Source organism: Neodiprion fabricii, chromosome 4 (genome assembly GCF_021155785.1).
Source record: "Neodiprion fabricii isolate iyNeoFabr1 chromosome 4, iyNeoFabr1.1, whole genome shotgun sequence".
In the NCBI taxonomy this organism is placed as follows: Eukaryota; Metazoa; Arthropoda; class Insecta; order Hymenoptera; family Diprionidae; genus Neodiprion; species Neodiprion fabricii.
This window is the reverse complement of record NC_060242.1, coordinates 40759078-40771411: the sequence shown is the minus strand read 5'-3', so window position 1 is coordinate 40771411 and position 12334 is coordinate 40759078. Positions and strand designations below refer to the sequence as shown.

The 12334-nt window shown below is 43.1% G+C and overlaps 1 protein-coding gene across 29 annotated transcripts in view; it reads left to right on the top strand.

Moving 5' to 3' along the window:
• Positions 1–12334, top strand: part of LOC124179328 (basement membrane-specific heparan sulfate proteoglycan core protein) — a 128777-nt gene that overhangs the window by 77998 nt on the left and 38445 nt on the right. For 17 of the 29 annotated variants that reach the window (XM_046563559.1, XM_046563541.1, XM_046563554.1 and 14 more), the window contains 7 exons: positions 3530–3637; positions 4411–4638; positions 5993–6109; positions 6700–6819; positions 7358–7477; positions 7778–7891; positions 8880–8984. In XM_046563559.1, coding sequence (XP_046419515.1) covers positions 3530–3637; positions 4411–4638; positions 5993–6109; positions 6700–6819; positions 7358–7477; positions 7778–7891; positions 8880–8984 — 912 coding nt within the window. The remainder of the gene's footprint in view (positions 1–3529; positions 3638–4410; positions 4639–5992; positions 6110–6699; positions 6820–7357; positions 7478–7777; positions 7892–8879; positions 8985–12334) is intronic. The other 12 variants (XM_046563561.1, XM_046563557.1, XM_046563551.1 and 9 more) reach the window with 5 other exon arrangements.

Genomic DNA, 12334 nt, shown 5'->3' with positions numbered 1-12334 from the left:
TAATCTTAATTTTCATTTTAACAGCGCGCTCGTAATTTGCTCGCCGAACTCGGCTCGCGAAGCCGGGCAGACTACGAGCGATTATTTCGCTAATTTGCCATAAAAGTAGAAAAAAAAAGAAGAAAAGAAAATGATTCGGTACCGATACGTACGTCACGTAATACGGTAGCTCATTGCTTCCGATTAATACACGTTTAATTTGACGGCTGTCTTCGTGGCAGTGAGGAGAATAATAATTTACGCAAAACTTTGGAATAATGGCTAATTTTTTATAAACTTCCATCGCAAGAGGCGTTTCGCAACAATAATTAAAAATTCTTCTCTGCTGTCCCAGAATCCAAAATTTCGATATTTTGAATTGTTTCTAGCAAGTTTCCAGGTTTTATTGTCTCCAAAGAAAACGAAGAGGAATCCAAAAATTCACAGGATTAAACACTTGTTGGTGGAAAAAATTCTTATTCGGTTGAAAATATTTGCTGGTAAACGTTTCTTGAATAATATTAAAACTACAAGGTTTACATCTTCAAGCCACTGATCGTGCATATTATGTTCACAAATTTAAATGCCGGTGCCTTATAAATTTCGTACAATGAATTTTAAATCGAAACTTTTCCAATGTTTATCTCCTTAAACCATTGCGCAGTGACTGGTATAGTGCAAAGTTGAAGTAAAGGCACGCGAGTTGAATATCTTAAATTTTTAGTATACATGTTGAATATGAAATTGATCAAATGGAAGTATTATCCCAGTACAGTAATAATATTTCAGACGATTCGACATTGCGATCACGTTTTTCGATTCTATTTATCGTCGATTGGTCATTGCCACGCACGAATCAATGAGATCGATTTAAATGTGTCGAATGTACGCGTTAAGCGGATTTTAAAAAACTCGTGCTTGGACCACGAATGAAAATTCGTTGGATGGAGTAGAACGAAATTAAAAAATTAAAAAAAAAAGAAAAAAGAAACACACTCGCGCACACAAAAAACAACTCACCCCATGAACAACATGCAAATAAGAATACCGTTCCACGCAGCGATGAAATATCTGGTTTATTATACCGAACACCAACATTTTTACGGTCCTACAGAGCGGATTCTTTTACGATTCTTTATAATCCCGAAGGGGGCGGGAAACTCGGGAAAGTTTATAAATTGCACCCCCATCCTGACGCAGGCCTGAATTATCCCCTTTTTGCGCAGACTCTCCGCGGCTCGTTTCGCCGTTCGCCTCTTTCCAGAACCATAAGAGCTTGCTAACGAGGCGTGTACAGAGAAAGGACTTCGCCTCCGACATGTGAGCCGAAATAAGAAAGAAAGAGAGAGAGAGAAGGGGTAGGGAAGACTTGAGCCCCGGTTAAGAGGGATGAAACCGAGGAGCCGAAGGGTTGCTGAAAGAGCTGCCTGCACAGCGTCCCTCCTACTTGTAAACGTCCGACGCATGGCTGGTTAACTATCGAGTAGACCTCTCAGATGCGGCTCCAGTTGCTCCTTGACCACCTCGAGAGACGCCGACGCACATTTCGAACGTACTTGAACGTAATTTGAATATCAGCCCGACAGCCACTCGACGAAAACCAAACAGAATTAGAATCCGGCTGGAAATCCGACGCATCTGAGATACGTTGTGGTAGACGAAATTTTCGATGAAAAGAAAAAAAAAACAACACGTAAAAACGTGATCCATATCCAAAGGTTGACCCGATTAGTTGCACGTTTCACGACTCAATACTTTTTCGCGCGAATTTTGTTATCCCATGGTTTTTTGGAGTCGCCGATCACGAATCTGATGTCAGAATTTGATGATTTCTAAATCCCAACTATCAAAATTTAATGATTCAGGGCGAAACTTGTTACTCGGGGGGACTTTTGGGGTTATACGAAGTAACAGATATTATTCGAAGCTGTAAATAAGCTGTGACAAGGTTATGACGTGGAAATTTTTAAGGAGGTAAAGGGTTAAAAAACTGATCAACGTTGCTCGTGCGGAAGAATGTACACCATTGGTCCAGTAGTGATCTTTTTCTATCACGCGGTGACTTTTTACCGACGAAACAAAACATCCATTTGGCAAATAAATGAACGAATCACAGTTCAGATCGAGGTATAATTGATGTTCGTAGTTGTTCGCGTGTTCGAGCAGAGCTTTGTATCGATTCACCGACGTTTCAGGTCGGCAATGAACTGGAAGATCACGCGTATCAACAGGTCTATGGTTTCCGAAACCCGTGGAAAGCATGCAACGGTTAGACATATCGCTCTAATTAACTCAATCTCCGTCTCGTTTACCAGACCGGGTCAAATCCCCCAAAGAAACTTACACCTCGTGGGATACGCTGCTGCTTTAACAAGTGCCCGAGCCCTCGTATACCTGTATAAATACAACTTAATCCCGAGTCGAAATCCCCGGCGGGATCGTCCGGAGTTTCCTGTTTGTCCAAACGATTTATGGGTATTTTTCTTGAGCGCCAGCTCGAATTATCCGCATCGTCTTAGGTTGTTTTCATAATCCATTGGTAGAATCTGTTAACGAATGGCTGATCACTTAATTCCTCGATGAATTACGAACGACAGGAGGCTGAATCTTTAGCCTCTGAACAATGCAAATTCAACCTCGAATACGGACAACGAAAGTTTGATAGTTGCAGGATACAGCGTCTTCCGTTACACAGATTAGAGTGCACGGCATTGCGGTTCCCGTAAACGAGCAAGAAACGAGAGGTTAATGTTTTCATTCGCCGAGTGGTTGCTGCTGGCTCGTCGCGAGCTGATATTAAGCTCTGCAACGCTTCGCGCGCTACCGGAGCTTTTTGCGCTTTTATAACCTTCTTTTTTACCCCCTGCGACACGGTTTGAAACGCGTACATTTATAAACGCCGGATATATACGCAGAGCGTGAACTACGCGAAGCTTTTCTCCCTATCCAAATCAGCTCAAAACGATGGGAGGAGAAAGCTCCGTGCTTTTTTCCCTCCCCGCTTCTTTACCGATATTTCGGGAACGATTGACCTCGTTTGGAGATTAAATTTCTGGAGAACGTGCAACTGATTCTCCTGCGGACCGTCGCCTCGCCATAACCCTAATTTAATCACAAATGCCGGCGAAAGCTGATCGTGTGAGGTCGATCCTCGGCCTTCCCTTGAGGCGAGATGCCATCCTTGAAGGGCACTTGGCTTCACTCTACCCGCCGCTTTTTCTCTCTCCTTTGAAACACAACGCTCAAACTTTGGAAGGGAGAGCTTTAGGAGTATTAAATACCCGCTCGTTGTCAGTCTCGGGAGCTTTCAATGACCCGAAGAGGAGGGTCCTTTAACGCGTGACCCACTCAGCGTTGGCCCCCTTCGATTTTTCATCCAGCTTTCGTCAATTAGTGTGAGAATCTCGACCGTGATACGCATTTTGTTATCTATCGGCGCTTCATCGACGATACAAAGGCACTTTCGTTCATTGTATAAATAATTGGAATTTATTAGTCAACAAGATCCGTCTTCCGTGTATGTAACGCTGTTTATTTCTATTTCTTTCAGCTTGTTCTGACGGCGAATACAAATGCAGAAACGGACAGTGCATCGGGAAGGAGCTGCTGTGCGACGGAACACCGGACTGTCGAGACAGATCCGACGAACTCACCTGCCGTAAGTATTCACACGGGTGTTTTCATTCTCTGATATTACAGCAGGGATCCCAAGGGCTGCTAAATGCGATGCTAACGGTATCGAGAAACGTGAAACAAATAAGACACATTTACACTCGTAAACATTTTACACGAATACGCACGATTTACGCTCATTGGTTTGCACAATTATTCCACCACATCGAGTTTCACGATAATTTCATCGATTTTGTCTTAGACAAAAGCATGGAAAATGGTGTACACAGCATTCCCTGCAAACTCCAAACACCAGGTTTAACCTTACTGTTTTGAATTTTTTTAAACCTTTATCAAATGGTTGTCGAGTTATGAATACTTAAAAATGGTTGCAGTTTCGCTTTTTTCTTGTAAATTCCTGAAAAAGTTTCGATCAAATTCAATATTGCGAGATTAAAACCTGGTCGAGTGATTCAACAGCTGTATTATCCATATCCAAAACGTTCTTATCCACACGCTGTCCGGGTTGCATGCTGTTATGGTTTTTAGGATTAATACGCATGTAATTAAACACCGTCGAGAATAGCGAATAGATTTTTTTTAATGTGTCATACAAGAACCCGCGGTGGTGGGGAGAAAATAGCAGCGATAAACGCGAATCGATCGAACGATCAAAGGCGCGGTTGGTGTTTCTTCATATTTGCGAGAGACTTTCGGAAAAGTCAAGAAGTTGGAGATTAAGAAACAGCGTAAATAACCGCTGAACGATGGTATTAAAAAATGTTGTCTTACGACCGTTGCATCATCGCGTATATTTAGAAGAACGGCCCAGTCTCGACGATCTGGACTATGATTTTACGATCGGAGAGGAGTTAGATAAAAGCTTTGGGAACGCGATTGGCGTTGGGAGTCCGTCGATCGTGACGGCCGAGGGCGAATGCCCGATCGACAATTGGCCCTGCAGAACTGGCAAACAGTGCATTCCTGCATGGCAAAGATGCGACAACGAACCCGACTGCGACGACTTGTCCGACGAGGACAGCTGTGGTATGCATGCTTCCCTATTTACTAACAAGTAACACGGTGCGTTTCGTCGAAGAAAAATGCGAATTCGGTCGATCCAGTTGAGTGGTAGCGCGACTGAAACTTCAAACTTGTTTTTGGATGACGTGAAGTTTTTACATCATTAGTAAAGATTCGTGTCGCTTGGATTGACAGGACTCGGCATGATCTTGGATATTAGTTTAAATCGTGTGAAAACTTCATTGTGTTTTCCAAAAACGCAGGTATCTTGGTAGTCATGATATCAAAAATTGTTCGGATTGAAAATTGAATAGCCATGTTTGTTTTGTATCATACCAGAATTTAGAGTCAATATTCGTAAAAGATAGACTGATTGTGCGTGTAATCAATCCAAACTGGCTGCAGACAAGTACTTGATCCATGAACCTTAATTGATGGTTAAAATGTCACGCAGTCAATCGAAAGAGCTTTTGGTGTATCACTGATGCGTCTCCTCAACGAAAATCCGGTTCGAATTTTCCATAGATTCACAATAAATTCGTAACAATTTCAATCTCGCGAGCCGATCTGTCAGTCCCCGCTGTTCACGTGATTTCTGGGTAATTTCTTTTCGCAAGCTCCGGTAATTACCGTTACACCTGCTACGCGCAAACTCGTCGAGTTTTAATCCGACGGTTAAAATCGCGCGCGACTGTCAACCGCTGCTTTTAAATTCTCCGTAATACCCTATTCGGCCTGATTACGCGCGGGCTGAACAATCACGGTTCGAAAAGCAAAAGAGAAAAAATCCAGAACAAAAAACACTGCCACGGGTGTAGTGAGAAGCGTAACAGCCAATGATGTATTCCCGGGGTGTTCGTTAATTCTTTCGTATCTGTGACGGCTTTCGTCCCGAAAGTGACGCGCCAGAAACACGTGTAGACTCAACACCGATCCATTTCCGATAGCCAAGGACCGCGTGACGTCAGCGTCGCTTGATCTGGAGAACAGCAGACGGTGTGACATTCGTAGAATTGACCGTGGATGCTGCAGTAAAGATGTTCCCGTTGGGAGAAGTGTCGTTGTCTCCTCTGAAATGCGTGTCAAATTCCTCCCGGAGATCTTATCGTCGTTATAGCTGGGACTTGGATTGCTTCTAATCAAGCAGCACGCTGCACCGCTGGAACGATGAATAACAGCTCACGATGCACGATCGCTACTAACAACCAACTAATAAGCTTTAACCACTCTGCACCGCCCTCGTCCTAAAGACGAGAGCAAACAGTCAACGTAACGCAGTGCTAACGTTTTGATTTTCCTCACGCATGCCCAACCTCCACAACGACCGCATCTCCTTCAATGACCATTTCGAACCAACGATTCACTCAACGACCGCCAGGAACGGCCTGCGATCCTCAGTCGGAATGGACTTGTAATAACAACCAGTGTATTTTGATAAGCCAGAAGTGCGACGGAGTCGCCGACTGTCAAGATCGGTCCGATGAGCAAATCTGTCGTAAGTCACTCTCCTCGAACGAAGACCCTTGCCCTGCACTTCCGCAATCGGGCTTCGGCTTTTCGTGTGCTCTACGACTTTCACTCGTGCTCAGCAGCTTCCTCTGAAGCTGAAGTCACGCTACGTTCGTCGATTCGTTATCTTCTCTCTTCCATCACCTCGAGTCTGGACTGTGTCTTAAATGTGTCTTCGTCTTTCTTCTTCGGATACAAACTTTCTTTGTTAACTCTCTTTGATCAGCTCATAATGTTGATTCCCTTCAGAGTCGATCACTGGATTTCTGTCGTGACAGACTTTCCTCGATTCTTCGTACTTCTTAAAAGTTTATTTTTCTATAACCTGATTGTCTGTTTCTTCTATAAGAACGTACGTCTATTGTAGTCTCGGCAATGATCTTCTGGTTTAAATTGATTTGGCCTACTTTCCTCTTTGTCGTTATACGCGTTTCGTCCACGTCTCGTGCCGTTTTTTATGGGTTCTCTCTACCTTTCTCACTCTCACTTTTTCTCTCTCGCTCTCTTTCTCCCTCAGACATTTGTGTCAATATCGAAGTTTTGCGTATACAAAAAATATTGTCACGTCTATTGCAGCATGCAGCGAGGCCCAGTTTAGGTGCAATAATGGATACTGTGTACCGAAAATACGACGATGCGACGGCTTCAACGATTGCCAAGACAGATCCGACGAGATGAACTGTACACCACCTGCACGTACGGTTGACTAAAAGCACGATAGCGATAAGAACAAATATTCAACTAATATAATTCCTCAGTTCTCTGGTGAGATTAGTGGTCTACTCTATTGGTACTAAAGCCATCGAGATGAACTGATTCGCCTGGCAACAAGCATGTCGAATAACCCTTAACGTTCCCGAAACCTTGACTCGTTTTCAAAATTTGTTCAACTCCTTATACGTGATGTGATTGACTTTAAATTTTGCCAACCAGGTACCGCGACTATTCCAACTGTATTAAGTGTCGTGAGGAACGAGATGTATGTTTTCATTATACAGTCTTTCAAGATAATAATATGAATGAAAGCTGATGCAAACAAAGTTTTGCGGTAGATTCTTTTGCGAAGAACCACGTTCAATGAATTGTTTTTGGTAGTGGGTTAAGATACATATATTGACTGTTATAAGGTGAATTAGATTCCGTGCAATGATTTGAATTATGAATTTCCTCATTTATTTTCACCTGTTTCGTTTACTCTGTTCATTTATCTTGTTTTTCGTTTTCGCGATTCTAGAACGATGCAGGCCTGACGAATTTGAGTGTCTCAGTGGAGAATGTATCATTGATACTCAGGTCTGTGACCTTGTCCTCGATTGTGCCGATGGTTCTGACGAAGCCAACTGTGGATCCGAGGGTATTTTATTATTTTATAATTTCCAAGTTGTGATTATAATTTCTTGGTTATACCACAGATTACTGGATCAATTTTATTTCTCATGGTCACCATACATTGTTCTGAATTTCTCGCGGGTGTAACCGATTGAGGCATTTTTCTGAAATCGGAAGCCATTTGTCCGTCAAATATCGACTTACAATATACAGCATCTGGTAAAAAAAACTTGTCGGAACACAGAGCAAATCAAGTACCAAAGACAACGAAACTTTAAATGTTATATTCGACGAAGGTAACAACATTTCCTCTTTGTATTTGCAGGTCAAGTGTGCAGTTCAGAAGAGTTCCGATGCAACGATGGAACCTGCTTGAGTTTAAATGCGCGTTGTAATTCTATCATAGAATGTTCTACTGGCGAAGATGAGGAACAATGCGGTAAGTGCAAAAGCATGATAAAGAAAAGACTGAAAATACCTAGCGTAAAATGAAGAAAAATAATTTCTCTTAACACCATCATGAAGTCTCTTTTCACATTCACCCTCAATGCAACCGTTCCAAGTGACTTCTTCAACGAAGTAAATCGACCAGAAGATGTAGCAACGGAATAATTGATTCATACTCAGTTGCGTACGGTCGTCGTATTGATAAGCATGCTCCTAAACCCGATCGAAGCGGATGGGAAAAACTTGCCATCGACATTGATCGATTTCCTGCAGAAGCGTATGCCGAAGGAAAACTTTGAGTGCAACATTTCGCAGAGCTAGCGAATTCCCCCCCCCCCCCCCCCCTCTATAACCACGTTGAAAACTTTCATCAGGTTCGCTCAACGGAGTTTAAATTTTCCATTTCCTCGCGATGACCGGAACCTGAATATCCATCGGGTAAATATCGAATTCTCGTAACGATGTTTCAAATTCGTGACGAGATGTTTGCAGGACGCGGGGTAACGAACATGTCACATGTTAAATAAGTATTTAACGTGCGTTAGAAAAACTTTACAACAATACTAATCAACTTCCCCCGACACGCGCAATCATTCACACTTTCATTACGCAAACCCACCATAGTGTCAAACTATCTCGTGAAACGAATGAGCTTCGCTATAGTAAAAGCGCTTTGTCGTCTCAAAAACCCCATATCATATTATGTATACCGCTTCTGCTTCTGTACATACATCAACGCAAACCATGATAGAAATTCGAGGACGCCACGCGTCTGTTTGTGATTAACATAACGGCTTGTACACCTGTTTGTAGTAAAAAGAACAGTAACGGACCCCAAGTCCTCCCAACGTCCCACATAGCTGAAATATAATGATAATTAACAAAAGTCAAAATCACACCCGTATGTCTAACCAAAACCCATAAAACCATCCCTCAACTCGGCCGACGTATAAAGAGTGCGAGTATGGTGTGTGGAGCAGGTTGTGCCGCCACGGAGTTTCGCTGTTCGGACGGTACTTGCATCGCTTACGACTTGCACTGCAACGGATACAAGGACTGCCCGGATAACTCCGACGAAGACTGCGGTAACTATTACTCATCCGTCATACCCACACTTCCCCAAACCCCGTAACACGCACCCCGCGACCCACACGCGACGGGCAGGTAGTGCCACCACCACCCCTCGGGACAATCCGCGTTCGCTACTCTTCAAGGAAATCAATATTACACTTCCTGCACAACATATTATCGCAAATTCCTCCTTTTCTCTACATCGTTAGTTCCTCCTCTGGCGTGAGGTGTAAGATCTTTACCGAGGGTTGGTGGTTTCTGCTTGACTGTCAAAAAGATCCCCTTTCATATTACCATACTGAACAGAAAAGCCATTCATGACCATACATATAGTGGAAAGGATAACAATTGTTGATCATCGTTTCATTTAATTTTATTTATTATTTTCTGCATTCACGGCCATTCATCGATCATCACGTCACAGGCAATGCTTCTTGGGTCAACTTTTATAACGCGAAAGATCCGTACAAGTACGCTTCGCCGAAATTGATTGAACAGTTGCAGTCTTTAGCTCGGCTGCACAACTCCTCGATTCGTGAAGAATTGACCGCGATCTTTCCAATAATACTGTCCAGAATGAACGGTACAAAGTCTTTTCGTCATAAAGTCATCCATAAAGATATCCTTCAAAATCAAACCACAACTGAAAGTAGTATAGACAGCTTTCCCACAACGACAACTCCTGCTACAACAACAATAACTACTACTACTACAATTATTACTACCCCGATTTACTCAACCTGGTGGACTGATGGAGGTTACACCGGAAGCGATGAAAATGAAACTGATAAGACTGAAATGGACGATGAAGTGTTTACCAGTTCCGAACCAACAGTAACATTACCAACTCAATCTAGTAGCAATAATCGTTCTTCAGAAGTTGAATTCATTAACTCGAATGAAATTTTCGTCCATCGAAAGGCTAGTACAACGAAGCCAGATAATCAAGCCTCCTTGGACAATGATTGGGAATATGTGCAATTTGTTTCCAAGGGAAGGCTCAGGAAAAAACCGAAGCTACGCCCAGCGGAGCGTAAATTGTTCAACGAACGGGTCAAGCAGTGCCGGATAAAATGCCTGAGAAATTGGGTTGGCAAAAAAGACAGAACAGATTATGAAGATAGCCTTGAGATGCGGCTTCAAATGAACAGGAATCGAAAGGTGATAGATTGTTTGGAAAATGCAAGAAATCGAACCAGCGAACAGAGCTGCTTCTGGGTCGATGGGATACTCAGGTCACAACGTCTCTCCTATCTGCCACAATACAGCGGCCGGAAACTAATTAATTCTGGTATCAGAAGTGGCAAGAAATCTAAGCATAAGAAACGAGTATCTCGCGGTGCGAAGGCAAATTTTTACCTGAAGAAATACAAAATATTGGAGGAATTCCCCGCCGGTATTGTTAAAGGTACCACTGCTACCAGTGCTGCTTCAAGCGGTACTTTCACCACGGAAAAGAGTGAAGACCGTAAAGCAGATCTTCGGAGCCACGAGTCGATCCGCGAACGTGGGGCATTGGAGGAAATGTACCGCAGGACTTGCAGGTTCAAGTGTGAGAAGTATTGGATGAAACTGTACGACGGAAAATCCGGTGAAAGTAGCAGTGAGCAAACTTCTGAAGAAGGGCTGACCAGCACTCCGATTAAGCCGACGACACAGGATCCACTACCGTCCATCTCGGTTGAAATTACTGAAGAGAATTTAACGGGGATTGATTCTGGGCTCGTTGATTCTTCAGAAAACAACAGCTCGGAGCGTAGGCTAGTTTCATCTAGCGAAAGAGAAATTTCTGATAATCGATCCAAAAAAGCCCCACGTGGATTTCACAAAAGTGGCAGGAAAAAAGTAAGTGCAGAATCCGGAGAGCTGATTATATCGGAGGATGATAAAAAAAGGGCTTTAATAAAAGGAAAAAGCATCAGAGGTAACAGAAAGTGTAATCGTAGACCAGGAAAGAATGTTCCAAAAATTTGTCGAACGAAAACGGAAACAACCGCAACCAAAACAACGTCCTTGACTTCTACCGCCGTAACATCTGAAGAAGAACCATGCCCCCATGGTCAGCATTACTGCGACGGAGGAAAATGTGTGAAATACTCTCGCGTTTGTAACGGAAAACGTGACTGCGAGGACGGTACAGATGAAGAGTCTTGTGAATACTACTTGAATGTGATGAAGAATCGTGATTACGATTTAGGTGACTACGGAAGTGGTTGGACCAGTCCAGATGAAGGCCATGTCACAGATTTGAGAAGTGACTTACCTTCGACCAGTGTAACTGCTGTAACTTCAATTACCAACTTTGACCATGAGTTCATAAAGTCCGATACATCAGAGAACGAATTGTCGAGCGGTGAAGACTCTCACGAAAACCTTGTCGACAACGGTGAGTTTAGTTTGAAGAAAGATCAGGTTGAAGCTGCTACCCAGACTTCAATGACGAATAGGCTCAACGGGAAAAAGTGTTCGGACAATTATCACCACTGTGCTGAAGGTATGTGTATCAACGACACGTTAGTTTGCAATGGGGTATTCGACTGTATGGACAAATCAGACGAAGCTGACTGCGAATACTTCAACAAGGAGATGAAGAACACTGATTATAAGGAAGACTACGATGGGAGTGGCGCGAATAGTGGCTACGATGAGGTGACAACGAGTAAAAGTGGGAACTTTCAGTCTACCACAGAAGTGAGCAAACGTCAAACTATTACCGAACTGCGCTCGACATCGAAGGAAAGAAAATCGGTCAAAACCACAACGGAAAGATCGATTTGGAACAGCTTTCTTCTTTTTGGAACTGGCGACGAGTCGAAAACAACAGAAGACGATTCCTCCAGTGTTTTAACTGCTGAACAGAAAACCACAACGGATTATGGTGATTCGGAGGACAATTCATCGTTTGAGAAACCGAATAACAGAGTCGTTGAGGATCCAAATGCTGAAAAGGCAGATGAAATTTCTCAAGAACTATGGAGTACAACGAGTACCACGACACCCGAGGTCAAGGACGAGAACCGACAACTTGAACTCGTTAATAATGCTTCAACAGAGATCTTAAGCACGACAGAATTCCCCTCTGATAATTCAACCGAGAAGGCAATAACCACTCACAAAACTGAAGGAAGCTCCGCTGAACAAGTGACCATGTCGACCATGCACTATAGCTCACAAAAAATTCTTACGGGACATGAAAATCGTCCGATAAGTACCTCTGATAAACATGTCGCGACACTTGACCAAAGAACCACAACGACGAAACGTCCAAAAGAAAATTACTTTGCCTACAACATATCGTTCTCAAGGCCGAATACCAAAATATTCCGACGAAGACCATATTTCTCGAGAAATGTAAACTGTCATA